Here is a 27086-nt window from a genome sequence, read left to right on the forward strand (position 1 = left end):
CACACCTTCACCCTGCCTTCACCCCGGAGTCGCCGCGAGTCTGGGTGATGAGTGGGGAGGGGGAGAGATGTCAGGGCGGCTAACTGCCGGCTGGGCCAGGCGGGGTCACGTAGCTCTCCCTCTTGAGGTCAGCGTTGGAAAGAGAACGCGGGCGAGGCTGCAGAGGAGGCGCCGGGCGTGTGTGCACGCGTCTTGCGTTTAGACTCCGCTCTCTGCACCGGCCCGCGGCACCGAGATGACTTCCCGGGCAGAAGCCGGCTGGTTTGCGATGATTTGTGCAGGAATTTTTGCAGCCACCGAGCCGCACTCAGAGCAGCAGAGATGGATGGACGCTGGGAAGGGGGTGGAGAGGAGGGGGTGATCTCCAGGTCTGGGTTTGAGAGTCGTGTTGTGATGTGAGTGTTCGGGAAATCTAATGGAAAATGTGGTTGGGGGAGGGAGTGGGAAGGGATAGGGAGGGAGGAAGGAGGGAGGCAGAGGGGGAGAGAGAGAGAGAGGGAGAGAGAGAGGAGCTAGTTGGATAGGCAATTCCAGTACTTTGTAAGCATCAAGGCAGCCCAACGTCACTGAGCTCAGCTGAGTCGGCTTGTATTTCTGAGAGAGAGAGAGAGAGAGAGAGAGAGAGAGAGAGAGAGAGAGAGAGAGAGAAGTATCTTACCTCGGATTCCGGAACTTTAACCCTGAAAGCAGCACTCAGAGGGGACTTGGACCATTCCCACGGCTTCCTCGGGTCTCCCCACTTTCCCTCCCTGGGGCTTCCAAGGAGGAACAGGCCACGGGGCTTATCCTATTGAGCTCCCCCCCCCCGCCCCCCACGCTGCTGTTTTGCGTTATTTGGAGCCCTCCTGGCGCCTGACAGCTTGGGAGCCTTTAGCGGGAGAGCGGCGCGGCCGGAGGTGTGTGCCGGGAGTGGGCCGCGGCCGCCGAGGCTGCAGCCCGGGGGCCCCTGTGCAGGCAGCACAGCCTCTCGTCCGCACGCAGTCCCCCGCGTCAGCCCGGAGCACCATGCCGGCGCCCCCGCCTCCTCGCGGCCGGCTTCCCTGCTAGGAGCACCGGGGATGTGGTGAATGCACCGGCTTCACCGAGTGAGGTAACCTTGCCGGCGGCTGGCCCGGGAGGGAGCCCCGGGCGAGTGGGCTCAGGGAGGCGCGCCGGGCAGCACCGCAGCCGCGCCCTGGGCTCCGCAGAGTCCGCCTCGCAGAGGTTTCTCGGGGGCCGGCGGCCGCGGCCGGGGGAGCGGGGTGGTTTCCGGGACGCGCGGCCTGGTTCTGTCAAACCGTATCTAGCTCGCCGCCGCCAGCCCCGAGCTCCCGGGATCCTGGCAAGGGCGCGGGGGTGGGAGCGCACGTGGGTGACGCCGGCCCCGCTATCTTTTGTTGTGAGCAGACTGCGGGGCTCCGCTCACCGCCTCCTGAAAACCCCAGAGCGCGGGGAGGGACGTTCTCGGGAGTGGGGCCTGGGCAGCTGTCCTCGGCCCGTTTCTGGGTCTCCGGTCGCTGCGGACGAGGATGGGACTTGGCTTTTGGTTCGAGAGGCCGCTGAGAGTGGAGGGGCATCCCTTGCGCCTCCTTCTGTCTTCCCGGGTTTCGAGGGAGGAAATTCCTACTTGGGAGATCGGAAGGCGCTCAGAGCCGGAGGCTGGCTCCCCGGGGCTGGAACGGCTCTGCGGCTGCGGTTTTGTGTGTTCCAGCCTCCTCTGCCTGCAAGCCCCGGCCACTCTGCGCGTTGCGTGGGGGCGAGGCGACCGATCCCACGCCCGAAGCCCGGGTTTCGCTGGGGCCCACTTTGCCCTCGCCAGTGCCGAGCTTGGGCCTGCGCTTCCCGAGAGCCAGGCCCGGCTGAAGCTCGGAGAAGCTCCCTTCGGCCTGGCCGCTCGACAAAACGCCCGACCCCGGGCTGGAGAGCAGAGGAAGCCGGCGAACGCGCGCCCCGGGCGGCGGCAGAGCGCGGGCCGCCCGCACCCGGTGGCGCGACTCCCTCGGAACTGCGGCGCGGCGCTTCCCTGCCCGGCTGGCTCCTGGTTCTTAACGTTATTAAGGTTGAGGAAGACGGGAGGACTCTAACTGCTCAAGGACTTGTAATTTTAAGGCCTGAAACAGATAAAGGATGAACGCGAATTCTCTCTCGGACGGGGTCTCTCCCTCTGCAAATCTTTCCCCTCCGAAGTTTCTGGTTTTGCAAGAGGCGGGTTGCTCAGACATGCTGCCTGCGGCCCAGGACTGCTCCGCCGCGGGCTTCCAGAAACACAGCTCCGATGACCTCCTGTAATTCGACGAAGAAAAAAAAATTCTCAAAAGGACACTAGGTTTTTGTTTTGTTTTTGGTTCCTACCCAATGGCTTCCAAAAATACCCAGGCCTTATCTTTATTGGCTCTTCCAGAAGTCCAGACAAATTTGACGGGCAGCTGGCTTATCGAGGGGAGCCTGCGCAGGGCAGATGCGGGCTTGCCTCCTCCGGGTCAGACGCGGGCCTTTCGCAAGAGGTTGTGCGTGATCATAAAGTAACAGTCACAATACTAACAAGGGGGCCTTCTGCAGCCTCCTTCCGCTGGGAACGGAGGTGCTGGTGGCTGGAAAGTGGGGCCCCAACTGCCCCCTTGTCACTTGTGCTGCACTTCCAACCTTCTCTCCCTCTCCCTCTCCCTCTCTCCCTCTCTCTCTTTCTCTGTCTCTGCTTCCTGTCCGCAGCGCAGGACCCCGCGCGGTCACAGGGCCCCGGGCACACCATGGCCGACGCAGAAGAGGGCTTTGGCCTGGCGCACACACCCCTGGAACCCGACTCCAAGGATCTACCCTGTGACTCAAAGCCAGAGAGCGCGCTAGGGGCCCCCAGCAAGTCCCCATCGTCCCCACAGGCCGCCTTCACCCAGCAGGTAAGGAGACCCTCGCTTGGGGGCCTTCCGCAGAAACCAAAGCCCTTTTTTGGGGGGTGGGGGGCAGGGATGGGTCGCCCTCTGCCTCTAATTGTGCCCTTTCCTTTCGACCCCCACTCAGTCACACCTTCCTCTGCGCTGCCTCCCCCCATACTAGTTTATTCCAATCCCCTCTATTAGGACGATTACCTCTATGGCAGGAGGGTTTTGGAAATACCCTGGGTTGTTAGAGAAGCCTCCATTATCCAGCTGTTTGGGGCCAACTAACAAGAACACGGATCCTCTGCCCGATGCCCTAGGTGTAGGCTGGGCCCTGAGCGCCTCATTAAGGGCCAGGTCAGCGGCTGCTTCAGGCCAGCATGAGCGATGGCTTGACCCCTCTTCAGATCTTCCGTAGCCTTCGCCTCCGCCCGCCTCCCCGCGCTGCCGCCCGCCCGGAGCTGCCCAGAGCCGAGTGGCGCACCATTTGTCTTGCGCGGGGCCTGGCTGTGCGGGGAGGGCGGGAGGGCGCAGGGAGCCAGGGACTCGCGGGGCTGGGAGCTGGGCCGGTCCCCGGTACACCTCCACGACTTTAAACAAGCTGTCAGGCGGCACGGAGCGGGGTGACTTCACCCGAAAAGGTACTGGTCGGAGCTAAAGCCCTTCTTGCGATGTTGATGTCCTTCCTGACTAGCTCATCGCCTCTGTGCTTTGCCCTTCACGGGTGTCAGGAAAATACGTCTTTTTGTAGAGAAGCAGCGAGAACGGGCATGCAGTTTCGGAAACGTAGATTCCCCCCTTTTTACAGAAAAGCAAATTCACTCATTTATGGATTATCGCAAAAAGGAAGAGTTTGTATATAATTTTTTTTGCGTCGCTTTTGTGAAGTAACTCCTAGTGGAAAGCGGAAATGTTACATGGCTTAAGCTGTGCTCGTAATGAAAACAGCTTGCGGGAAGGAAGCTGGGCGTGCGGAGAGCCTAGGTTTAGGAACATAGACATTGGAGAATTCATCTTTGTTTTGGACGGCGGGTACCTATCACAATCTGTAAATATTTTACAATGTAAAATCGCACCGTGTCTGTATCTGTGCTGCGTGGTGAGGATAAACACGCACCTACAGTGTTCGCGTGCTTGTAGGCGTGCCAGTGGGCTTCTGAGCCTCCGTGAGGAGAGCCCGAGTGGGTTTTGAGACGGAGGGGTTTCTTTAGTTGCATCCTCAGCCCCGTCCCCCATCGGACATTCTGGAGCACCCCATGCCTGGGTTTCCCCTCTGGGCTGGTGTAGGTGACATTAGAAGGAGCCCCCCATGGGGATTCCTGGGCGGGGGCTGCAGTGGGCTGGGGACAGTTTTCAGCCTCTGAGGCCCCTGGCTCCGGAGGGCAGGAGAAGTGTCCGTGTTTGGGGCCGGTTTGGGGAGCGAGGGCCCACTGTCCCCGGGCTTGTCCATGTGACTTCTCTCTCCTTCCTCCAGGGCATGGAAGGGATCAAGGTGTTTCTCCATGAAAGAGAGCTGTGGCTGAAATTCCACGAAGTGGGCACGGAGATGATCATAACCAAGGCCGGCAGGTGAGCGGGCGCCTCTGCGGAGGGCCATGGGCAAACGGAGAGTGTGGAGCGGAAGGAAAGATGGCTGGGGAGAAGGGGAGAGATGGAGAGAGGGAGAGAGGGAGAGAGAGTGTCTGCCTGAGCCCGGAAAGAGGCATGGAGAGTTCCTCCAGGGGCCCCGTCAGCGGGGAAATACCCGGAAGGCTCAACTGCGGAAACAGGTATTTCTTCCAACGGCGCATTTCCTCCGCCTCTTCTGTGAGGAGAAGCGAGGCGCGGAGGCTGTGCTCGGTGGATGCGTTAGAGACCAGAGGAGGAGAGGCGAGGGGAGCGAGGACCGGAGAACAGAGGTGCAGGGAGGACTCAGAGATGAGACCGGGTTTCAGAGTGGCTCCCTCGCCTCCACCCTCCTTCCCACCCGCCCTGACCTTGGAGAGGTTCCAGAGTCCCCCTGTGGCCGAGTCTGAATCGCTGGATGTATTCGCTGCCTTTTTCATTGTTTATAGAACGCAGGCGAAGCCTTTGAAACTGAACCGGGGCTCGGCCGGGCTCTATATACAGACACCGATAAACACGGCCGTTTGGCCCGCCCGGAGACTCGCCCTGCAGTTCCTTTTTAAAGCTCGCGGAGTTGTAGTGGGAATGCTCGCCCTCGGGGGGCGGGGGTGGGAGAGGCGCGCAGCGTGGAATCTCCGTGCGTGAGAGCGCCGCGAGGGTGCCCAGGCCTGGGGACAGCCTGGCCGCATCGCTTCCCGTCCGGGACTGGCCCTGTGGGTCCCCAAGGGCAGAAAGCCCCGCGCTGACCCAGAACCGGCGGCGTGTGAAGCCGGAGAGGCCGGTAGGCCCGAGGCGCCGAGTGTGTGAAGGGGGAGGGTGGAGCCGCCCCGCCAGACGCCCCCGGCTCTCCAGCCCGAAGCCTCCCGCAATAAACTGACAACAGTGACATTTATTATTATTTGAAATTAAACAATGTCTGCTCCCCCGCTCGGCCTGGGTGAACTCGGAGGCGCGTTCTGTTTATACCAAAGAACTAAGGTTTTCTTCCCATTCCGCCTGGGAAGGAACGCCGCGGCGGCTGCCTCTCCGAGCCGAGCGGAGCCGAGGATTTAACTATAAAAGGCCTGCGCGGCCTGCGCCCTCCGCCTCTGAGCGCACTCACTCGCCAGATAAACACCCCGGCTTCCCCGCCAAGGCTCCCTTCCCGCCACCCCTGAGCGACCTCGGATCCAGCAACTGAGCCCTCTCACGCCCGCGAGCCTTGAGAACGCTTACGTTCAGGGCGCACTCTCCCCGAGGCGGGCCGGGAATTTGGGAGAGGGCGCGGCGCCCACAGTTCTGGGACACAACCACCCGATCCTCTTTCTGAAACCAAATCTGGATGGCTTTTTAATTTCTTTGCCGAGGGCCCACGAGTTTACTCTCCAAGGAAGAGTGCCCTGGAGAAGTTGTGGGGCATTTAGGAATACATTCCTGCGAGGCTTGTGTTAGGGGGTCCCCAACCGAGCTACTCTCTGGGGGCAGAGGACTGAAGCCGGGACAGGACCTGTGTGGGCACCCACCTGTGTTCAGTCCCTAGGGCACACGCACTTTGCTGTCCACGTGACATGGCGGCGCTGCCCAGATGGGCCAAAGCACCTGGCTGGGTGGAGGGGGAGGCCAGCTTTTTACCTAAGAAGCCTCCTCCTGCCCCCAATTAAAAAAAAATAGGTGTCTGGCTCTGAAGAGAGCATTAAGCAGGAGTGGAAATGGGGGTCCCACGCAGGCCGCCTTCAAACCCCGCTCTCCAGGAGCCCTGCCTCCTGCTTTCTATTTTCTGCCTAGACTCAGTGGCCAGCCAGCCGCTTCCTTAGCCTTTCTCCTCCCCGTAACTTCAAGGGAAACCCGGGATGGATCTCGGCCAGAGCGGAGTCGGGGCCACTTTTGTCTTTCACGTTTCTAAAGGAATCTTCTATTGAAATTTGGGGACATGCTCTTCATATTAGCTTTAATTCATTTTAATTCATATCCTCCTCCCCCCTCTCTCTTTCTCCCCTCCCTCCCTTCTTCCTTCCCTCACTCTCTTCCGGGATTCTTCCTCCTTCCCCTCTCAGGCGGATGTTTCCCAGTTACAAAGTGAAGGTGACTGGCCTCAATCCCAAAACGAAGTACATTCTCCTCATGGACATCGTCCCCGCTGACGACCACAGATACAAGTTTGCAGATAATAAATGGTAGGCACCAGAGTGGCAGGTGGGGAGGGCGCTCCCCCCACGGACCCAGCTGCATTGTCTGAGGTCCTACTGTGCACAGAGGCTTTTGCTGCCTTCCCATTGCATTTCCTTGACCTCACTCCAAAGGGCAAAAGAGCAGCGATTAGCCCCCATTTTAGAGATGAGAAAACTGAGGCTCAGAGGAAGTAGCGGGCCTCTGTGTACCGCTGCACCAGCGGGTTGTCGATTTTTCAAAAGGGTATTGTTACCAAGCGCTGGAGGTATTTGGGGGCATAAAACCATTTACAGTTACTTTTTATGAGTTACCCGCTTTGAACATGCCTTTTTATGAAATTGCTAAATCGGCCCATGGTATTTGAGTAAAACAGGCGAGAGCGGAGCGGCGAGGCCCATTCCGTGGGCAGATCTCTCCGCAGCTGCCGGGAGTGCAGAGGCCTGAGGAGGAAGCCCCCTTCGGAAGCCCTCAAGGCGTTTTCCAAGACTGTTTTGCGGCCCAGGCTCCCAGATCCCGCGATTGTTTGTGGGCAGCCGGAGGCTGCGGCTGCTAGGCCCGCGCACCCCGGTGCTGGGGGCGGGATGCGGTGGAAGAGAAAGAGCCAGGGAGGGCAGCTTGTCCGGAGGGCAGCGCAGGGCCAGGGAGACCTGAGGGTCAGGCCATTTCCAGATCATTCTCACGTTCAGCAGCCCGGGCCTGGCGCGTAAACCCGCCTGCACCACGTGCACTGAAGCTGGTTCCTTGGTTTAGGTCGGTGACTGGCAAAGCGGAGCCCGCCATGCCGGGCCGCCTGTACGTGCACCCGGACTCGCCGGCCACCGGGGCGCATTGGATGCGGCAGCTGGTCTCCTTCCAGAAACTCAAGCTCACCAACAACCACCTGGACCCGTTCGGGCATGTAAGTACCTGGTGCAGCCCAGCCCAGCACTCAGGTCCATCTCTCTCCTCCTCCTCCCCCTCCTCCTCCTTTCCTTGGTTTCTAGAACCCACCCATCTCCTTTCCCGCTTCGTTTATTTCAGCCCTTGGTGTCCGCCCACCCCCCTTTTTCTGGATCTGGTCTTCCTTTCTCTTTTTCCTCTCTCGTTTCTCTCACCTTCTCATTCAGCTTTCCGTGTTCTCTCGCCCCTGAGTGCCCACCGCTCTCCCCGCAGACGTTTGCCCTCTGCAGTCCTCCCTGTGATCCTCCATCCCACGCTTTGGCCCGTTTTTCCTGGGTGGATGGATGTGGGGCCTGGTTCTCCTGGCCTGGGGCTCACACTGCGTCCCTGCCCCCAGCCCGGCCTTTGCTGAGGAGCAGGGATCTTGCTGTGACTGAAGCTGCACATTCCCGGCCTGGACGCGGGGGCTGGGAACCGGGCCTGCACCCAGTCCCATCTGTGACTAGGGGTGTGGGTGGGGGTGTCAGTCCCGCAGGAAAAAACAAACCGTGGTCACACTCGCCCAGTGGGCACCCAGCTCAGAGGCCAGACCACTCCCTCCCCAACCCTCCCAAATCCTGCCTTAGTGTTGGGACGTTCCAGCCCAGAGGGAGCCCAGATCACCTGCCCCCTCTCTTACAGCCGGGCAAACCCACCCCCAGCGGTGGACGCTGCTGCCCTGCTCCTTTTAGCAGGAGGCTTCCCGGGAGACCTGTTCCTCCTCCTCCTCCCCCCAATTTCCAGCTTTCCTCCTCCCCAACAATGCCCACAGCGGGCAAACCTGGACCGGGTCCTAAACCTGGAGTCCCATGGGCCCCGAGAGAGGGGCCTGGCGAGCCCCTGGAATTGAGTACACTGAGTGTGCAGACCCCACCCTCCAGGAGATGTGCAGTGTGAGCAGATGCCCCGGAGGGCACCGCCCTGTCTTCCCCACAGAAAAACAAGTGGAGACCAGAACACTGATTTTTAGAAAAACGCCCCTAAACTCGTTGGAAAGAATGCATCACCAGGACAGAACACGGCCGTGAATTCAGTGTTTGCAACCCTCAGACTGGCGATGCCGCCGTACACGTGGGCTCCTGGGTCCTGGGGCGTTTAATCCTCAGAGCAGCCTAGGGAGGGGCCGAGGACAGGTCACGAAGCCTCTGTGACTGGGAGTCCGGGGAGGGGAGGGGGCTGGCCAAGGTCCTGCAGCTGGGATTTGGGGGCAGGATGTGAGGCTGCGTCTCCAATCCCCAAAGTGCTCCTTGTCCTGCTAAGGTTTCCTTAGACACAGTGGACAGAAGCGTGGTCCCGGGTTTGGGGACGTGAGGGGACTGGGTGGGCATGGATTTGAGCGGGAGGGAGCTCAGTTGCTGAAGGTACCAATGAGAATCTCCCGTGGGCGCAGGTGGGAAGGGGGCAGCAGGCCCCTTCATGGACGCGCTCAGAGCCGCGCTCTCTGCGTGGCTGGTGGCAGACTGAACTGCGGCCCCTGGGGCAGGGACCAGGGAGGCCGGGTCCCTCTCCGCGTGGTCGGGAGCGCTCGGAAGGGTGCACAGGGCCGTTTCTACCAAACAGCGCAGTCCCCCCTCCTGTTGAAAGCGGGTGCTTGGTCGCCAGCGTCCGTTGCGCTGCTGCCCAGAGAGCAGGGCCGATCTCGAGCTTGGTGGGCGGCGTACCTGCGGGTACGGAGCCCTTGGTTTGGGTGCAGCGCTGGGGAGAGGCGGGGCTATTTTGTGAAGGTCCCGCATGCACCTTGCGCCCCTATAGAGCTGGGGCCCTAGTGTGGGGACCTGCGTGGGATCCTGGTGGCAGGAAGCGGGACTGTCCTCCGGCCCCAATTGGGCTCCTAGCCTTCCCTCTGCGGCTCTGACTCGCCTTCGGGGTCGCGCTGGGGACCCCTGGGGAAGGCTCAGGGCCCCTCCCCCCCTGCGGGCATCCTGAGTCTCAGGTCTCTAGGAGCCGCGGGAAGGGAGAGCGCTCCGCAGCTGCCGCGCATTCCCACCGCAAACTCCGGGCTCCGAGTCCCGAGCCGAGCCGCCCTAATGAAATTAGGGGCCATCAGATCGCCCTCGCGCTGATGTCTCCGCGCCGGCCCCGGCCGTCAAAGCAATTTGGCTAAGCCGGGCCGATGGCCGCGCCGGCGGGGCTGCGCGAGGCCCCGCTGCGTCTCTCTGTCGCCAGGCCGCCCGGGCCGGCGTCGCTATCGGCCAGGCAGGCGGCCGGGCTGCGGAGGCCCGAGATTAGAGCCGCGCGGCCCGGATCCGGGAGCCGCAGGGGCCCTCCCCCTCCTCCAGGCCGGTCTCCAGCGATGGCCCCAGAACCCGGCTTCAGTGCAAATAATCAGAGACCCCCAGACCCCCCCACCCCCCGCCACTGCGGCCTGCAGCCCGCGGGCCTGGGGAAAGAGCAGGCCAGATTCTCAGCCCGTTGCGCGCGGCGATTCGCCCTTTCGCGGGCAGAGACGAGAACGTTTTTGATCAAGATCAGCGTTACCAGCCTTTGGAGCAAGCGGACTAGGGCCTTAGAAGGGTGCTCCTCTCGGGAACGGTCGTGCCCAGCTGCCCCCGCCCAGCGGTTGGAATAGCGGCGCAGCCACATCCGCCAAACCCCGCTAGTCCCTGGGAGCCCCCCAAACACGGAGTAGAAAGGAAGGAGACGGAATATGCCCCAGAAAGCCGAGGCCGCTGCTCTGTCTGGGGCCAAGTCGAGATAATTCCGGTTGTGGATCCTGAAATGTTGATAAAGTTGGAGGAGAACCTCGGGGCAGCCGTGTTGGATGGAAGGGGGAGGGGCTCCCCTATCTCGCCGTCCTTAGGGTCCCCCATCCCATCCTCTTCTTTTTTCATTGACTCACACACTTGGTGCTTTCTCCACAGAGCCAAGCCCATGATTTTCACCCCAGTCCTGCCAACGTTTGTCTCTTGCATCTCTTAGAGTTGTTTTTTGGGGGGAGGGGCAGAGTTATTTGTATGTTTGATTGTTTATTTCTTCTCCCCTTTAATTCCAAAAATTGTCACCAAGCGTTGGGGGGTGGGGGGGGGACGCAGTTCCTTGCTCCCGACTTGCTTTGCTCCCGTTGGGGGTGAAAGTGCCCTACGTAGGGAGTTAATTTATTAAGCAAACTTTATTAAGAATTCTGATTTACTGCCGTGTGTGTTTTGGGTAGATTCCTGGAATATTACCCTGGCTTTTTCGGTTGGAAATTGTCATTTTTGAAATGTTTCTTTTTAATGAAATCACTGGACCCTTTTCAAAACAGGAGGGGAAAAAATCGGACTATTTTTCGAGAGCCTATATGAGGAGGCTCGTTTTGGGGGTAGAGTGCGGGGTTTTATCTGGAAACAAAGGGGTTTTCATTTTTCTTACAATCTCATTTTCTTTATTATTTTTAGATTATCCTAAATTCCATGCACAAATACCAGCCCAGATTACACATCGTGAAAGCGGACGAAAATAATGGATTTGGCTCAAAAAATACTGCTTTCTGCACCCACGTCTTTCCTGAGACGGCGTTTATCGCGGTGACTTCCTACCAGAATCACAAGGTAAGTCCAGTGCCCGGGAACCCGTGCCCGGGGCTGCCGGCTCGGTCCCAGACTCTGCAGGGTCTCTGGCTGGAGCTGCAGGCTCTGGGCGGCTCTGGTCCGCAGGGCAGGCACCAGCGGCTACTCCAGGGGCTGGGCCTGGGGCAGAGCATGGCCTGAGGATTGTAGCTTTTTTGTACTATCTTCATGGGTTTGGCAGACTCCTCTCTCTCTCTCTCTCTCTGTCTCTCTCTCTCTCTCTCTCTCTCTCTCACACACACACACACACACACACACACACACACACACACCAGTTAGAAACAAACTTATCGTACTCAACGAGGAGGCACCCCACTACACCCAAGACATTTTCAGGGAGAAGAAAGGCCACTTCACCCATGACTGATGCCCTTGGGTGGGGCCGGGGCCGCCCTTCCTGGGGCCGTGTTTCTGTGGAGATCAGTCTCCGGCTCCCCGCCCTCCCTCTGCCTTTTGGATGCATTTCAACTCCAATCCGGGCAGGTGGCAAGGTTGCCGGAAACCTTGGGCTTGGATTTTCCAGATGCTTCTCTAATTGGTTTCAGCGATTTCTGATCCACCCCCCCCCCCCCACACACACACACCACATGCTAAAGCAAGGTTTGCATTGTTACAAAAACAAAAACAAAAACAAAAACAAAAACAAAAACAAAAACTGAGCAAGCTGTGCGGCCAGCAGCCGGGACCACCCTCCCAGGACCTAGCTGGGACCCTGCAGAACCACAGCTGGGTGAGGCGGGTCGTGCTTCCGGGCAGTGGTCAATGCGTTGTTTGGGAGAAGGTGGCTGTAGCTTGGGGCGGAGGTGGGATGGTGCCAGACCCCACAGCTGTTCGAAATCCAGAGTCTGATGTGGGCATTTCAAAGCTTGGCAGTGACATTGGAACAGAGCGCCCCATAACCACAGGTTGGGGGAGTTTAATCTCTTCTTGCCCAGGAGTCAGGGCTGTCTTGACTTGTCATGGTTTATGTCTGTTCTTTAGAAACCTGAGGGGGCGGCGATTCATTGTATTGGGGGGGAGGGGTAGGATTGAATGATTCCTAAGGCTTATTATGGAAAGATCTGGAACCTGAAGGCAAGATGTGGGTCCTGGGAGGGGCCTCAGCCACTGTGCCTTGTGGACTGTTAAGAGCATGAAGCAGTGATTTGGGGTTAGAGGGCTGCTGTAGGGGAAAGAAGAGGGTTCCATGTGGGATCAGTGAGGGTGGGTCACGTGGACAACTTAAGGAGATGGACCTGGGAATGGCGACACCCCTCCCCCCCCCGCAGGTCCTATCCCCACCTACGAGGTAAGGAAGTTACAGGGCCTGTGGGACCAGGCGAGGGAGGCCAGCAGGGCGAGAGCACCCTGCAGCTCCCAGGCATCCCGTGGAGGTCATTCCAGTCCTGGGTGTCAGGGGAGCCCCGGGGAAGCCGGGTAGCTAGAGAATGCCGTGGGTCAGCTCCAGATGCAGAGTGTCAGTGACAGGCTGGGCGGTGATGGATGGGCCCCTCCAGGCCACAAGGCCTGTCTGGGAACCCAGGTCTGGAGAGAGCTTCCCTCCCGAACAAAACTCGCTCGCCCCCCAAATGCAATGACTTTTTAAAAGGGAAAGAGGATTTGGCTGAGGTCTCCCCATCGGTGGAACCGACAAGAGCCAAAACGTTAAGACTAAATACCCTGAAAGCTGCACAGCCATTTCGGGCGAATTGGAGTCTGGCTGCTGGGAACCGGTTTCCCAGTCGCTGCTGTAAACCCGTTTAGCTTGTGGTGATGGTCACAGGGAGAGGAGTGGGAACAGCAGCAGCCAGGATGCTCCTTGCCATATATCTATGTTCTTAAAGGCTCCCGGGCCTGCCAAAGGGTCCAAAAATATATCGAATACCCGCCCTCCCCCAAGGAAGCCCAGCTTCTCACAGAAAGGAAGGAAGGGGTGGACACAGGACAGTGACCTGCTAGAGACACGTGGATGGGCAGATTTGGGGGAAATGCCTCAGCTGTGCGTAGTCACCATCACAAAGGTACATCTAGGGGGATTTTCTCTCTGTTTACGGTTTTACTGAGGCATCATGGTCACACAATAAACTAGAATATGGCAAGTACACATTTGATTCGTTTGACACATGTATGTACCCAGGAAACTAGCGCCATAACCACTTGTGTCTATACCCTCCCCTCAGATTTCTATTTTTTCTCATCTGTAAAAATTAAATTTATTGGGGTAACATTGGTTACTAACATATAAACTTCAGTTGTATGACGCTATAATTTGGTATCTGTGTGCCCTGTAAAATTTCTACTTAAAAAAAGTGTTCTCCAACGAATGTATTTACTGATCTGCCTGCATGAAGGAGCTTGTCCAGTGGGGCGTGTGCGTGTGAGTGTCAAGCCGAGTGTAGGAGACTGTGTGTGTAAGTGCTCATGGATCTAAACACGTGCATCTCCAGATACGCATTTGGGTATTTCTGAATTGGTGGCCACACACAGGAATCGCTTGTTTTCTTTGTTGGTTGGTCCAGGGAACCCAGTTGAGCTGTACATTTAGGTCTTTTCAGCCAGCCTGCCAGAGGGATTCCGTGGGAGACAGCTTTCTGTCACTCTCCCCGCGGGGAGGTCTCCCCCTCTTCAGTTGTGGGGCACGCAGGCACCTGTGTTGTTTGTCGGGAGGAAGTCCAGAGCAGTCCAGTTTTCCAGTCCAAGTCCAGGGCCGCTGCGGACGTGCCCGCGTGGATCTGTGAGGTGTGACTTCAGTCAGCGGGCCGGGCGGAGGTGACTTGTGGCCTCTGCCGTGTGGCTTTATTGTCCCACCTGGGCCTCGTGTGGAGGCCCTGACTTCATGGGTAGAAGCCGCCTGAGCTTGGGTTAAGGTGGACTCCGGAGGCAGATGGCCTGGGTCCAGACCCATTTAACTTTGAGCAAGTTACTGAACTCAGTTTCCCCACCTGTAAAATGGGGACGGTAGAAGATTTTCTTGTTGTTCTCGTTGTGAGGATTCCACGAGAATCCAGGGAAGGGTGTGGCGCAGACGCTGGCACAGGGCAAGCATGGAGTGTTAGTGACAATTCCATTGACTGGCTCCGTCGCTGATCAATTTATTCCCAGGGCAGCTCACTCCATCCAAAAGGCAGGCTCTGGAAAACTCTTTCCTACCCTGACTATTTTAGAATCTGAAAGACTGAGATTTTCAATAAGTTCTTATTACCGTGGTTACAAAACCACAAACTGTTAGTTTTCGGGGCTTCGTTCGTTCACCAATCGTGTTGTCAATTCCAGGACTATCTCCAGCACTATGCTCTGGGTAAGTGAGCAGGGAGAGAAGAGCAATCGTGTGACTAATTTGGCAGGGCAATTTGGGAAAACAGGAGCCACCGATTTTTTTTTAATTTATTTTTTTGACAAAAGGGCTCAGGTACCAGGTGGAGGCAGGTATGTGACAGGGCTGTTTCTCAGGCTGCAGCCGCGCCCCGGTGTGCCCACGGGCTGCTAATGACAGGACGCATTTCCTCAGCCCAGCTGCGATCCCGAGCTGGATTTGGGAGTTATTTCCCCAGATGGCTGACAGCTTGAGAAAGATATTTAAAAAACTCGAATCTTCCCCAGCGACGTTCGCTCCGTGAAACACGTTTTTGTAAGGTTTTTGCTGGGGTTGTCAGCAGCTCCCGGAGCAATCCCTAGAAATACTTAGGTGTTAAAAAAAGGTCACGTGGGCATTTCATTTCCCTGCTGTTGCAACAATGGCTGTGTATGCGCGCACGTCTGTCCCCCGATATTAACTTACTTTGCCATTAAAAGGCATTTTCCTCCTGCTTAAATCATTGCGTAAGGAGCCTGTATTTATGAGGTACGAGCTTTCTGGTTGGGACCAGGAAATGAACCCCTAATAGAGAGACATAATTAAGATTTTTGGCCCTCGTGAGAGTTTTTTCTTTTTTTTTTTTTTTTCAAAAGCAAGAATTCACAACAATTATTCTCATTAATTTTTACAACCTCTGTCTCACTGGTTGGAGCTGGCATTTATATCTGGATTTCCCCCCGCCCCCCCCCCCAGCCCTCCCCCGGATATCCGGGTCTATGCTCACTGCGGAGGGAGCATGGAAGTGAGTTTCAGGGGAGCCTTTTGGTAGAACGGGGACATCACGGTGTATCTGGTTGTGTGTTTGTGCGCTCGAGAGTGAGCTAGCTGCCAGGTAGAACATTCAAAGGCAAATTCAAGGACAGGGTTATTGTACGGATGAAATAAAGAAGACATTGTTCTTAGGAAGTAAGGTGGACATATGGGAAATAAGACGGACGTTCTCACCTGAGCTAAGCCTGGATGCTAACATTCCTCAGGGGTAGTGCTTCCGTGCAGTAGGCTCTATATTCAGTCTCCAAAGCAAGATAGACGCAAGATCAACACCCCTTCGTGTCTGGGCAACAAATGGTGCTTATCCCATGCAACCGCATTTTTGGAAGGTCTGGTGAGAAGCGCAAGAATTAGGTAGAAGTAAACCGAGGGGCAAGAAATGGGTTTGAGCGAAATACTTTGTCTGATAAAATATCCAAATCCACCCCTTTCTTTCTCTCTCAGGTGATACTTTTGTCGCGAGCTCCCAGTAGAGCAGTGACCTCACGGCCTGGGCATTCATTCAGACCTGATGCCACAGCCCGTGTGTCTGCCGCCCGCTCAGGGACGGCTTCAGGGCCTGCAGGGGAGGGGCGCAGGGAGCGGGGCAAGATCTAATTTTCTAGGTAGATCGTCAGTGATGGGATTTTTATTTAACTTTTTGAGAATCTCCCCGCCCCCTCTAAAAAAGGAATTTATGGTCAAGCGGGTTGTATTTTATTGTGACAAAACCTGAGTGGGAAAGAAAGCCCCGTTAGGTGATGGGCTTTTAGATTCAAAACAGAACTGGACTCAGGAGTGCACATTTTAAAGACCGTTTTTGTTTGTTTGTTTGTTTTTTTAAAAAAATATGTTTTTATTGAGTTCAGAGAGGAAGGGAGAGGGAGAGAGAGAAACATCAATGATGAGAGAGAATCATTGATTGGCTGCCTCCTATACATCCCCTACTGGGGATTGAACCCCCAACCTGGGCATGTGCCCTTGACTGGGAATGGAACTGTGATCTCCTGGTTCATAGGTCGACACTCAGCCACTGAGCACACTGGCCAGACTTAAAGACCATTTTTTAAAAGGGATTTTGTAGACTCTGAAGAGTCAAGTAAAAATCAGAAAGCTGTAGGAATGGGTATAATTTTTTAAAAGATGAGGGAGGAGGCGATGTGTATACACATAAATAAGCATACATACATATTAAAATTTTGTAATAGATTTTTTTAGAGCAGTTTTAGGGTCTCAGGGAAGTTGAGTGAAGGTACACAGGTTTGCTGCATTCCTCCTGCCCGCCACCCCCTCCCCCGCCCTGACATGCACAGCTTGCTCACTATCAACATCCCCACCAGAGGGGACATTTGTTACAATCGGAGAACCGACACTGACACATCATCACCTTAGGGTTCACTCTCGGCGCTGTCCATTCTGTGGGTTTGGACAAGCGCTTAATGACATTGCCCAGTATCACAGAACCATACAGAGCAGTGTCCCTGCCCTAACATCCCCTGTGCTCTGCCTACTCATCCCTGCCTGCCCTCTGACCCTGGCAGCCACACATCTTTTTACTGTTTCCATAGTTATGTCTTTTCCAAATGTCATATGATTGGAATCGTATAGCATGTTTTTAAATATTCAATTTACATATGTTTTTATCATGAACACACGCATATACATACATAGTAAGTTTATGCTCATTAGAGAGCGTTGGAGTTAGAAGCCCTTACTAAGCCATCTTTTGTAGAAAACAGGACATACCAGTAAGTCTGCCCCCAAATGCACTATTAGAGGGCACCTTCATTTATCACCCCCGTACAGAGATTCTGAGCATCTATAACTATACTATGGGGGTAGATTGAGATGATTTGGGGGGTTACATGAATGAATATGATGGAGTCACAGAAAGTTGTTCTCTTTTGATTATCTTTATTCAACCATCAGGGAGACAGTCTTAGTTTAGTTGGTACTCTTTTGTGATTGAAAGGTGTCTAACCTCCCCTTATAACAAAGAGAAAGCCCGACGTGCGTTGAGAGCTTTCTGTGGGTGCCAGCAGAGAGAATTGAAAGAATTGCTTTCTTTCGGTGGAATAGCAAGTGATTCTGGTTTGACATAGAAGTGATATAATATTTTGTACTAAATAAGTTGAAGTAAAAACTGATTAGCTTTAAGTAAAAAATATTAAACAGACCAGAGTACAGGTGTGATTTAGAGATGACAATGACCGTGGAGGTCAAGCTTAAGTGACTGAACCTCGATGTCCACAGAGTGGTTTGATACATATAAATTAATTCACACCCAGCTGTCAGGAAATACTTCCGGCAAATGCCAGGTAGAGGCGCCCTCTCATCTGGATCTGCTGCTGCTCACCCATCCTCATAGAACGTGTGTTGATGGTTGACATGGAAGTTCTGGGCCTTGACCCAAAGACCCCGTTCTATGACTAAACTTCGTACATTGCAACAAAAGTACCCAAGAAGGGGGCTCTTTCTCCCTTACCTCAAAAATGAAAGAGGTTTGGCAACTGTTGGATAGCCATTATATATGCTATAATTCTATCAGTTGGTGCTTATTTAATTAGACACCATTTTCCACCTGAGCTGGCAGAGTCTCCCTGTGAAACAGAAATGAACATGACACGAGGCATTGCAGGACTGGGAGCAGTAAGCAAGCTCTCCCGAGCGGAGACGGCCAGCTGGAGGATGTGTGGCCAAGACGCACACCTCTCCAAAGCGGAGGTGGGATGCCAGGAGGCCTCGTTGGTGTTTGCAACACAAAATGCTAAGAGTAAATCAACAACAGCCACAAACTGGCCAGAATGATGCTGAGTATGACTTGAATTAGGTAACGGGCAAACCAAATCCTGGTTCTTTTCTCTGTTTAAAAGGAGTCTGATCTAGGGTATTTTTCAAAGCTTCCGCCTGAATCAAGTGGTGGGCTTAATTTGCTGTATCTATATATTTTGGTTGTTGTTGCCAGAGGCTGCATTTATGCAGCACCATCTCAGCTCATGTCCCGAGGTTGTCTCATAGCAATCACGTGCTCTCCTTTCTCCAGATCACCCAGTTAAAGATTGAGAACAATCCCTTCGCCAAAGGCTTCCGGGGCAGCGACGATATGGAACTGCACAGAATGTCAAGAATGCAAAGGTAAGAACGTGGGTTCCTGAGCTCCCTCCTCTCCACGTACCCCCCAACCAGCCCATGTGAGCCATCAGCCACAAGGCGCCTCCCTCCAACAGCCCACCGCGTACAGAGAGCCGGAGCCCTGTGAGCCAGCCAGCAAAAGGCAGAGGAGCCTCCTTGAGTCCTATTTTCTGACCAGCCTCACATGTGGTTTCCTCCGTCAGGCAACCTGGAGAGTGTATCTTGGAAGCGTGGGGGTGGGATGTTCAGAGAGCTTGGCCTCCTGCCTCTGCCTAGGGAACGAAAGCTTCCATTTGCTCCTCTTCCTTTGCCGCCTCTCTCCTCCTAGTGCAGTCCTCTCTCTCTTTTTCCCCATCAGTCACGGCTGATGAATGATTTTCTTTCTGGCAACAGCTCTTGGTCAATGAAAGGGAAGTTAACGACTTGATTTCCTGGGGCTGAAATACAGACAAACTCGACACCACGTGGTGTCCAGGGCACCAGGGGATTGGGAGATGGTGATAAAAATCACTCCATACTTTTACATATCCTGTGGTCGCAGTCGCTGATATGATGAATAGATGGGGCTGTACAAATGTATATAGTGGGAATTTGGCCTGATTTGAAGGGATTGCCAATTTCGTCAAACACTCTCTCTACCTCTTGATATGTTTCCAAAATAAGTTACCATATGGCAAGAGAATTAGAAATACATCTTGATCCCTTTGACCAAGAAAGTGTGTGTGTGTTTTTTCCTTCCCCTTGTGGTGGGTTTCGTGTTTCAAAATAAAATGAGGTCATTTAGGAAGCTTTTCCTTATCCTTTCTGGAAGACACAGAAAGGGGGAGTCAGGCAGATGGACAGACATGCTCATTCAAAGGAAGGCAGGAGACCGGAGAGAGAGAGAGGCCGTAGCTATGTGGTTTTAACGCTGGGTTTAGAAATACATGCCGTGGGAACTGTTTTTAGATAGCAGGCTTCCCAGATCTAATTTTGCATACTTTAAAAAATAGAGGGCAAAAGGGCGAAGGGTAATGAAAGGTGCAGATTTCCAGTTATAAAAGAAGTAAGTCGCGGGGATGTAATGTACAACAGGGGATATTGTCAGTCATATTGTGAGAAGCTTCGATGATGGTTATTAGACTTAGTGTGGTTAGGCATATTAGTGTTGACTTTTTGTATACCTGACACTAATGTAATATTGTATGTTAACTGTATTCAGTAAACATAAAAATGTCATTATCTTCACGTGTACACATGTACACTACACTCAGACCGTCCTGCAGTCATAACTGGTTTTCTTCATGAGCATCGATCAGTAAGATGCTTTTTGTAGCTAAACATTTGGCGTTAAGCACATCCACATTTTGAAACTGGAGCTGGATTTAGTCTCTGGTCAGTAAAAAAGTTGACAACAAATATCACATAAAGCTGAGAGGGGTCAAACTCTCTGTGGCCAGAGGCTCCGAGGTCGTTTTTATTCCTACCATGTTCAAACTCCCAGCCCAGTCTGCAGGTTCCCTGCCATTCAGGCCGATTGGCCATCGACAAAGGTTTGTCTCCAGCAGGTAAGGGTCCAGGTTGTGCAGTGGGGACTAGGTGGAGGGCACCCAGTTCCAGCCTGAGATCTAAGGGTTTTTTTCTAGCCCCCACTCCTTCCATCCTCTCCACCAAATCAAGGTGTTTTGAATCAACCCCTCAAATTTCACCAGTTCCCAGGTCCTGTTGATTCTACCTTCTTAACGTATCTCAGAATTCACCTCCCTTTCTCCGTCCAGCCTGGCTATTCTAACCACCACCGCCCCTGCCTGCACAAGCCTCCTAACTTATTTAGACCTGCCTTCCGTCCTGTTCGCCTCCCAGACATTCATGGGTAGCCGCTGAAGACACTTTGTAAAGCACAAGTCAGACTAGGTTACTCCACACCTAGAACATCTGGCCTATTGTTTTCAGCGTGACGCCCAGACTTCCTCACGCGATTGACCACGTCCTATGGCCTGGCCACTCCCCTTGCTTTGTCCCTCACAGGTGCCTCCTCCTGCGTCAGCCTAGTTCCAAACCTACTTCTTTTGGTGACGTTTGTCCCTCCGAACAATACACTTGGCCTGCCTCAGACGTGTCCCCTCCTCCTGCACTTGTCCCTGCCCATCACTAGGGTCACCTTGTGGCTTTCCCTTTCTCCAAGCAGCTTCCCCTGGCCGCAGGCTGTGTGCTCCCATCTGCTCCCAGGACCCCTCATTGCTCTCCCGGGTCAGGCCCAGCCCCTGCACGTGGGAAGCTGATTGGCAGGTGGTAACGGTGGAAGGAGAGACAGGTGGGAGGTGCAGGAGTTTAAGAGCTCAGATGTCAGTGATCCTGGGGACTCTCCCTGAAGTTCTAGCCGCGTGGTCAGATATTTAGGCAGCTGACTCTACTTTGGTCTGAATGGGCTGTCCTAACCAGCCCCTGGCTGTGGTGGATTGGGGAGGGTTTGGTTAGGTCAGTGGTCGGCAAACCACGGCTCGCAAGCCACATGCGGCTCTTTGGCCCCTTGAGTGTGGCTCTTCCACAAAATACCACGGCCTGGGCGAGTCTATTTTGAAGAAGTGGTGTTAGAAGAAGTTTAAGTTTAAAAAATTTGGTTCTCAAAAGAAATTTCAATCGTTGTATTGTTGATATTTGGCTCTGCTGACTAATGAGTTTGCCGACCACTGGGTTAGGTGACTTTCCTGGTAGGCACTGCAGATGGGGGGCAGGAAGGGGTGGCTGGTAATCGACAAACCTCTCAGCCCGAGAGCCACGTGGGTCTTTGTGGCTGTGTTAGGAGCTGTGTTGGGAACAAGAGGACTCGGCAGTGACCAGGTGGGGAGTGCACAGGGCCATGTGGCCAGTTTTCCCTGTACGTGGCCTGTGGCAAGGACAGGGGACTAAGCAGAGTGGCTCCAACAGAAGGCTTTAGAGTCAGACAAACCTGGGTGCATCCTCGCTCTGCATGTGACCTTGGGCAAGCGACTGCGCCTCCCGGAGCCTCAGACCCCTCATCTGTGAAGTGGGCATAAATAAACGTAGCTCTCACTTTCTGGGGTTCTTGTAGGAGTGATATGAGAGACTGCCTGGAGGGGGCTGGTCCAGGCTCAGTAACATGTGTCTGATCTGGAGCGAGACTCCCCATTGCTCCCAGTTTCGCCCTTGCTCAGAGTTTATTCTGAGCTGTGGCCCCTACTCCCAGGTGGCAGCAGGTAGTGACAAGTGTCCCAGGAAGGTGACTGTCCGGAGGCGGCTGCGAGAACAGCCAGGCTGCACGGGCAGGCTCCCTGTTAATCTTCTAATCCTGTTTCCTGTTCCCCACACACCCCGTGACAGCTGCTGGGGAGAAAAGCAGGAGGGGCGAAATTTCCTCCAAGTCCAACAATTGGAAGGAGGGCTGAGCGTGAACTTGAAGTCAGCCCACAGAAGTCACTCTTGGATTAGCTCGGCCAACGTCTGGGCACTCACCCCACTATCTCTCTTCACCTAACTCTCCGTGTTGGGAAAAATGCAGACGGTGCCTTAGTGATCTTCCAACATTCATTTATAGTTTCTAGTTACAGAAGCAGCCACTGCTGCTTATAAAAATGGGAGGGCACAAAGAAGAAAGTAAAATCATTTAAAATATGCACCAAGGTTATTTTGAAAGGTTCGTCTGTGGCTTAAAAAAACATCTAACCCTGAAATCCAGATTCCCCAAATGGCAGTGCCCTACCCCGGTGACAAAGGAGGTGACCGGAGAGGGTCCACAGAAGACAGGAGCGTCAGCCTGACCTCACAGACATTGCTTAGAACGAGAGGAAGGAGGGCAGGAAGGAGAAGAGGAATTAACTTAAGGTTGATTATTTAAAGAAAAATATTAACTAAAAAGCAGTAGGGCTGGTATCAAGATTGGGTGAACACTGTCCAGATGCTATGAAAATGGTGGAAATTTGGGAAATGCACCTAAATGCTCATCTAATGAGAAAGGTGTGGGAGCTTCGCGCTGTTTGGAATGGTCTAGACCAGTGGTCGGCAAACCGTGGCTCGCGAGCCACATGCGATTCTTTGGCCCCTTGAGTGCGGCTCGGCGTTAGAACCACTTCTTCAAAATAGACTCGCCCAGGCCACTGTACATGGTATTTTGTGGAAGAGCCACACTCAAGGGGCCAAAGAGTCGCATGTGGCTCGCGAGCTGCGGTTTGCCGACCACGGGTCTAGACTCTGAGTGTTCATAGGGCATGGCTTTCTTCCAACTGTGCTGCCCTCGAAGATGCCTCAGACAAGATCTGAATTGCTGAGGAGCCCAAGATGCCGGGACCAGTGGGGTGGGGGTGGGGTGGGGGAGACAGGTGCGGACAGACAGATACCTTTATGGCGAGATGGGCCCTAGGCCTTGTAGGGAGAAGGGGATTGGAATCCGTTGGGGAGAAGGGCTGTCTGGTTTGAGCAGAGAAGTGGGCAGGGGTCAAGAAGCCTTGGGGTGTGGAGTCGGGGTCAGATCCTAAAGATCTCTGAAAGCCACCTGGAGAGGCGCTATGACAGGGGGACACTGGGGTTCTAGAGGTAGAAGGGACCGCCGTCCAAGCCCTCTTGCAGAAGGGGAAAATGAGGCCGGAGACTCATTCACTTATTCAGTTTTTGAGCTGTTGATTTGTTACTCAGCTAACACGCATTATTAAGTGCCTACTGTATGCCAGGCTCTGAATCAACACGCAGGGGAACAGGCCCACAGATGAGAAGCAGCGTTTGGAGCTGCGTCCAGACTACCACACGGAGCAGCTACAGGCTCCCCGGCTCCACTGGGCCGCTAGGTCCTCACCTGTGAACGGGGATAATGACGGAGCTCCCGCAGGGCTGCTGCATGGGAGACATGCGGTGATGCGTGTCCTGGTTGCGATCCCTCCTCTAGAAGGAGGAGAGTCAGAGAGTGCCCACGTGCTGTAACACGGCCCGGCAGGCATGGAAGCACTTGGCGTGGTGTCTGCCCAGAGTGAAGCTGGACCCGTTAGGCGTGAGGGAGGGTCGGTGCCCTGTGACGCCAGAGGCCAGGCTGGCTTGCCCAGGTCACACGGCTGTGAGTGCAGAGGCTGGCTTCCTTAGGTGGAGCCGATCCCCCTTCCGCCCTCCTCCGCTCAGAGCACACCCAGAGGGGAACAAGCCGCAGGTGCTTCTCGCTTGGCCTCGCACTGAGTCTGCCGCACAGTCTCCATGGAGCACCACTGGGGCCTAGCAGACTGTGGCCGTGCCCCACTTGGCATGGGTGGTGTCTTCAGAGCTCCTCACGGGAGGGCTGAGGTTGCCCGTACGTCCTCAGTCTTCTTCTGGGCAGCTGGTGCGCTGGGGAAGCGGTCTCCGGAGTGGGGGGACCCTGAGCTCCGCTGTGGCTGGCCTGGAGTTTGAGCCCCCCAACCAGAGAGCGGCTAGGAACGCGTGGAGCCCATGATGCCCCGGCTAGACCGGTCCAGGGACATCTCTACACACCTGCACTGGAAATGGACCATTCTCCCGGCCTCTGAGATGCTCACGCTCACCTGCTCCATCTTCTTCCTCTAGGGCAGTGGTCGGCAAACTCATTAGTCAACAGAGCCAAATATCAACAGTACAACAATTGAAATTTCTTTTGAGAGCCAAATTTTTTAAACTTAAACTTCTTCTAACGCCACTTCTTCAAAATAGACTCGCCCAGGCCGTGGTAGTTTGTGGAAGAGCCACACTCAAGGGGCCAAAGAGCCACATGTGGCTTGCAAGCCGCAGTTTGCCGACCACAGCTCTAGGGTGTGGCTTAATCGGGGTCTCAGACCCCCTTTGAAAATTCAATGAAAGCAAGGCACTCTCTGAAAAACTCAATATCTAAGTATAAAAACTATTGAAAATTTTCCTGGGCTTCATGGGACCCCTAAAAGGTGACGTCCTTCCGAGGGAGCCTTCCCGCCTCCTCCAGCCCTTCCTTCCTGACCTTAAATTCATGTCCAGCTCCTCAGCTCAGACGGTTGTTTTTCAAAAGGAAGACTTAGCGCTCTTTCTCTCATGCTTATGGTTTAAGGTAATCCAAACGCCCCATAATGAGGACTGGTTTCCAGGTGAAGGTTCCGGAGAGAGCGCTGCTCTCACTGCTTGCTGTGTTGTTGACTAGCCACATGGCTCCCAAGGGCGGCGTGGATTGATCCAAAACAAGAGGGGGCTTGTGCGTGGGAAGCCAGCCTCAGCTGTGAAATTGAGGGTTGTCCCGAGGGGTCCCCTGTTGGCTCATGGTTGTCCCATTGAGGATGTGGATGCTCAGAACAGTCCTCTCCTCCTGTCCCACTTATCTGCATCACTGTCTCCACCCTTCTCCACCCCACCCCTGCCCTAACGTACCTGCTCTTCCCAAACATACCTGCTCATCCATTCATCATCCATCCATCCATCCATCCATCCATCCATCCATTATCCAACCATCCATCCACCCATCCATTCATCCATTAATTCATCTATCCATCATCCATCCACCCATCCATTCATCCATTAATTCATCTATCCGTCTATCCATTCATCCATCTTATTTTTTGATGCATCTCAAACCAAGTTGCAGACCTGTGTACTTTCCATCCCTATAGACTTCGGCATGCACATCATTAACTACGTAGGATTCCATTGTTGTTTACAATGTTTCACTTCAGGTAAAATTTGCACACAGTGAACTGCAAAAACCTCACGTGCACCATTCACGTTCTGACAAGTGCACATACTTGTACCTATACAACCCAAGCCTCCATCCTCAGATAACACCCCTCCACCCCGGAACTTCCCTCACGCCCCATCCCAGGGAATGCCCGCCTCCACCTCCCCGCAGAAGCAACCAGGGTTCTGATGCTCTTTCCTGTTGTAGGACTTAGAGTAACTTGCATAAGGCTGCTTTCTCCTGGGCAGCTTTGAAAACTCCTGATGTCTAGGTTGCACTGCAGAAGGACAAAGATCAGAGTCTCTTGGGGGGCGGGAGGGCTTCAGGAGTTGGTATTAAAAAAAAAATCCTAGGAGATTACAGGTATGCAGTCAAATCTGAAACCCACTCCCCTAAGCGAGATTTCCCCATCTCAGCCCCTCCCCACTCTAAGCCCTGAGCCCTAAATATCTGACAAATGGGGGAGGGGGGCTGTTCATAGACCATTCGAAGCCCTTGCAAGATAAGAACTGCTTCAAAATACAGTAATGTGTGATTTATAAGGTGGTGTTTATTGAGCAGTGTGTCCCAAATATATGCCAAGCCTTTCTTTTTTTTTCTTCCTCAGCTAAGAATATGTTTTTATTGATTTTAGAGAGAGGAAGGGAGAGAGAGAGAGAGAGAGAGAGAGTCATTGATGTGAGAGAGAAACATTGATCCATTGCCTCTGGTACGCACCCCAACTGGGGACTGAATCCCAAACCTAGTGTGGTGGGAACCAAGTAATAGAACAAACGGAGACGGGAAGGAGAGCGTGATTACTATTAGCACTGAGCGAAGTCCCACCTGGGTGCACCATCCCGCTCCTCGCATGTCCACACATCAGCTCAGAATAACTTCCCCAAGCACAGGAGAGAGTTAATAAATCGCGACAGCTGTGGCGGGCTTGTGGGCCCTTCGTGAGTTTTAATCGCAGACCGAGTGCTGGCCCGAGGAATCCGCTCCCCCCCCTCCCCCCCCCCCCCCCCCCAAAGAACAGGAATGCCACAGTCGCTGGCCTTCCCGCTGCACTGCTTGTTTGAGAAAGGCTGCCAGACACTGAGTAAGCAGCGCAGGGCACACCACCACCAGCCCCGCGCTCGCCAGCAGCGGCCACCTGCTCCAGTGAAAGGGCCAATTCAGACGCTGCGGTGGAAAGGTTCTCAGGGGCGTTCGTTAGCTGGCGGCACGCTGTGGGTGCAGTTTGGCCCTGGATCTCAATATTCCCTTGTAACGTTTTACAACCCAGACCTGGCAACAATGGCGTCATTCATTGCACTCGCTCACGTGGAACAGAATGTGAGAGCCCGGGAGAGGCTGGTCTGCGGGCTCGACACCCAGAGTGAAAAGAGGTGCTCAGGACTCTCGGCGGGTGTCCTGGGAGCCCAGATTAAGCAGAGCGAGTTGGCAGGATGTAGGCACAGCTGTTGATACAGCCGAGAGCAGTGGGATTTGATGGTAAACTACAAGTTCCTGACACAGTAGGATCAGCAGATTGGCCGGTAGAACTTGATGTTGCCCGGGTGTAGCCAATACCCAACTCTGGTATCACCAGGAAGCTTTGATCTCAGGATGGCTGTGTTGCCCACGCAGTGGGTGTGAAGGCAGCAATTTCCTATTATCAAGTGTACGTTGGCAAGATCTTTGGAAGAGCTGACCCGGGCTGGAGCGCAGCTTCACCTCTTCTTAGCTGTGTGATCTGGGGCAAGCTGCTTAACATCTCTGCAGCTTAATTTCTTTACCTCTAAAGCATGCATGTCAAACTCAGAGGCTAACACGGGCCAAACAGACAAGGTTTAAGTTTATGTGAGCCGCAAAAGCTTCAATTTTTATAGAAACGTAGGTTTATTTTGCTAGAGACATGCTGAATACAAAGGGCTGAAGTAAATGAGTTATCATTAACATAAAATAATAGAACATTTTGATAAAAATTAATATTTTTCTTGAACATTAACTTACCAGACACTGAATAACTGCACAAATTAATAAGCATAACGCAAATAAACCTATTTTTCTTGTTCTCCGAAAGCGAAATATTTCCTGTTGTACACACCAAACAAGTCAGTACAAGACTATTGATGTGGCAATCGGCTGCTAAAATATTCGCTGCTAGTATTAGTGGAGAGAAATGGTGCGCCTGTGCATAAGGGGTA

At 54.2% G+C, this 27086-nt stretch overlaps 1 protein-coding gene across 1 annotated transcript in view; it reads left to right on the top strand.

The window, feature by feature from the left end:
* The first annotated feature begins 330 nt into the window (after positions 1–330).
* Positions 331–27086, top strand: part of TBX5 (T-box transcription factor 5) — a 39363-nt gene continuing 12607 nt past the window's right edge. Inside the window, exons 1-7 of the mRNA XM_054712786.1 lie at positions 331–395; positions 2689–2873; positions 4327–4421; positions 6491–6610; positions 7356–7503; positions 10901–11053; positions 18199–18290. Of these exons, the coding sequence (XP_054568761.1) occupies positions 2727–2873; positions 4327–4421; positions 6491–6610; positions 7356–7503; positions 10901–11053; positions 18199–18290 (755 nt within the window). The 5' untranslated portion in view covers positions 331–395; positions 2689–2726. The remainder of the gene's footprint in view (positions 396–2688; positions 2874–4326; positions 4422–6490; positions 6611–7355; positions 7504–10900; positions 11054–18198; positions 18291–27086) is intronic.

Source organism: Eptesicus fuscus, chromosome 23 (genome assembly GCF_027574615.1).
Source record: "Eptesicus fuscus isolate TK198812 chromosome 23, DD_ASM_mEF_20220401, whole genome shotgun sequence".
In the NCBI taxonomy this organism is placed as follows: Eukaryota; Metazoa; Chordata; class Mammalia; order Chiroptera; family Vespertilionidae; genus Eptesicus; species Eptesicus fuscus.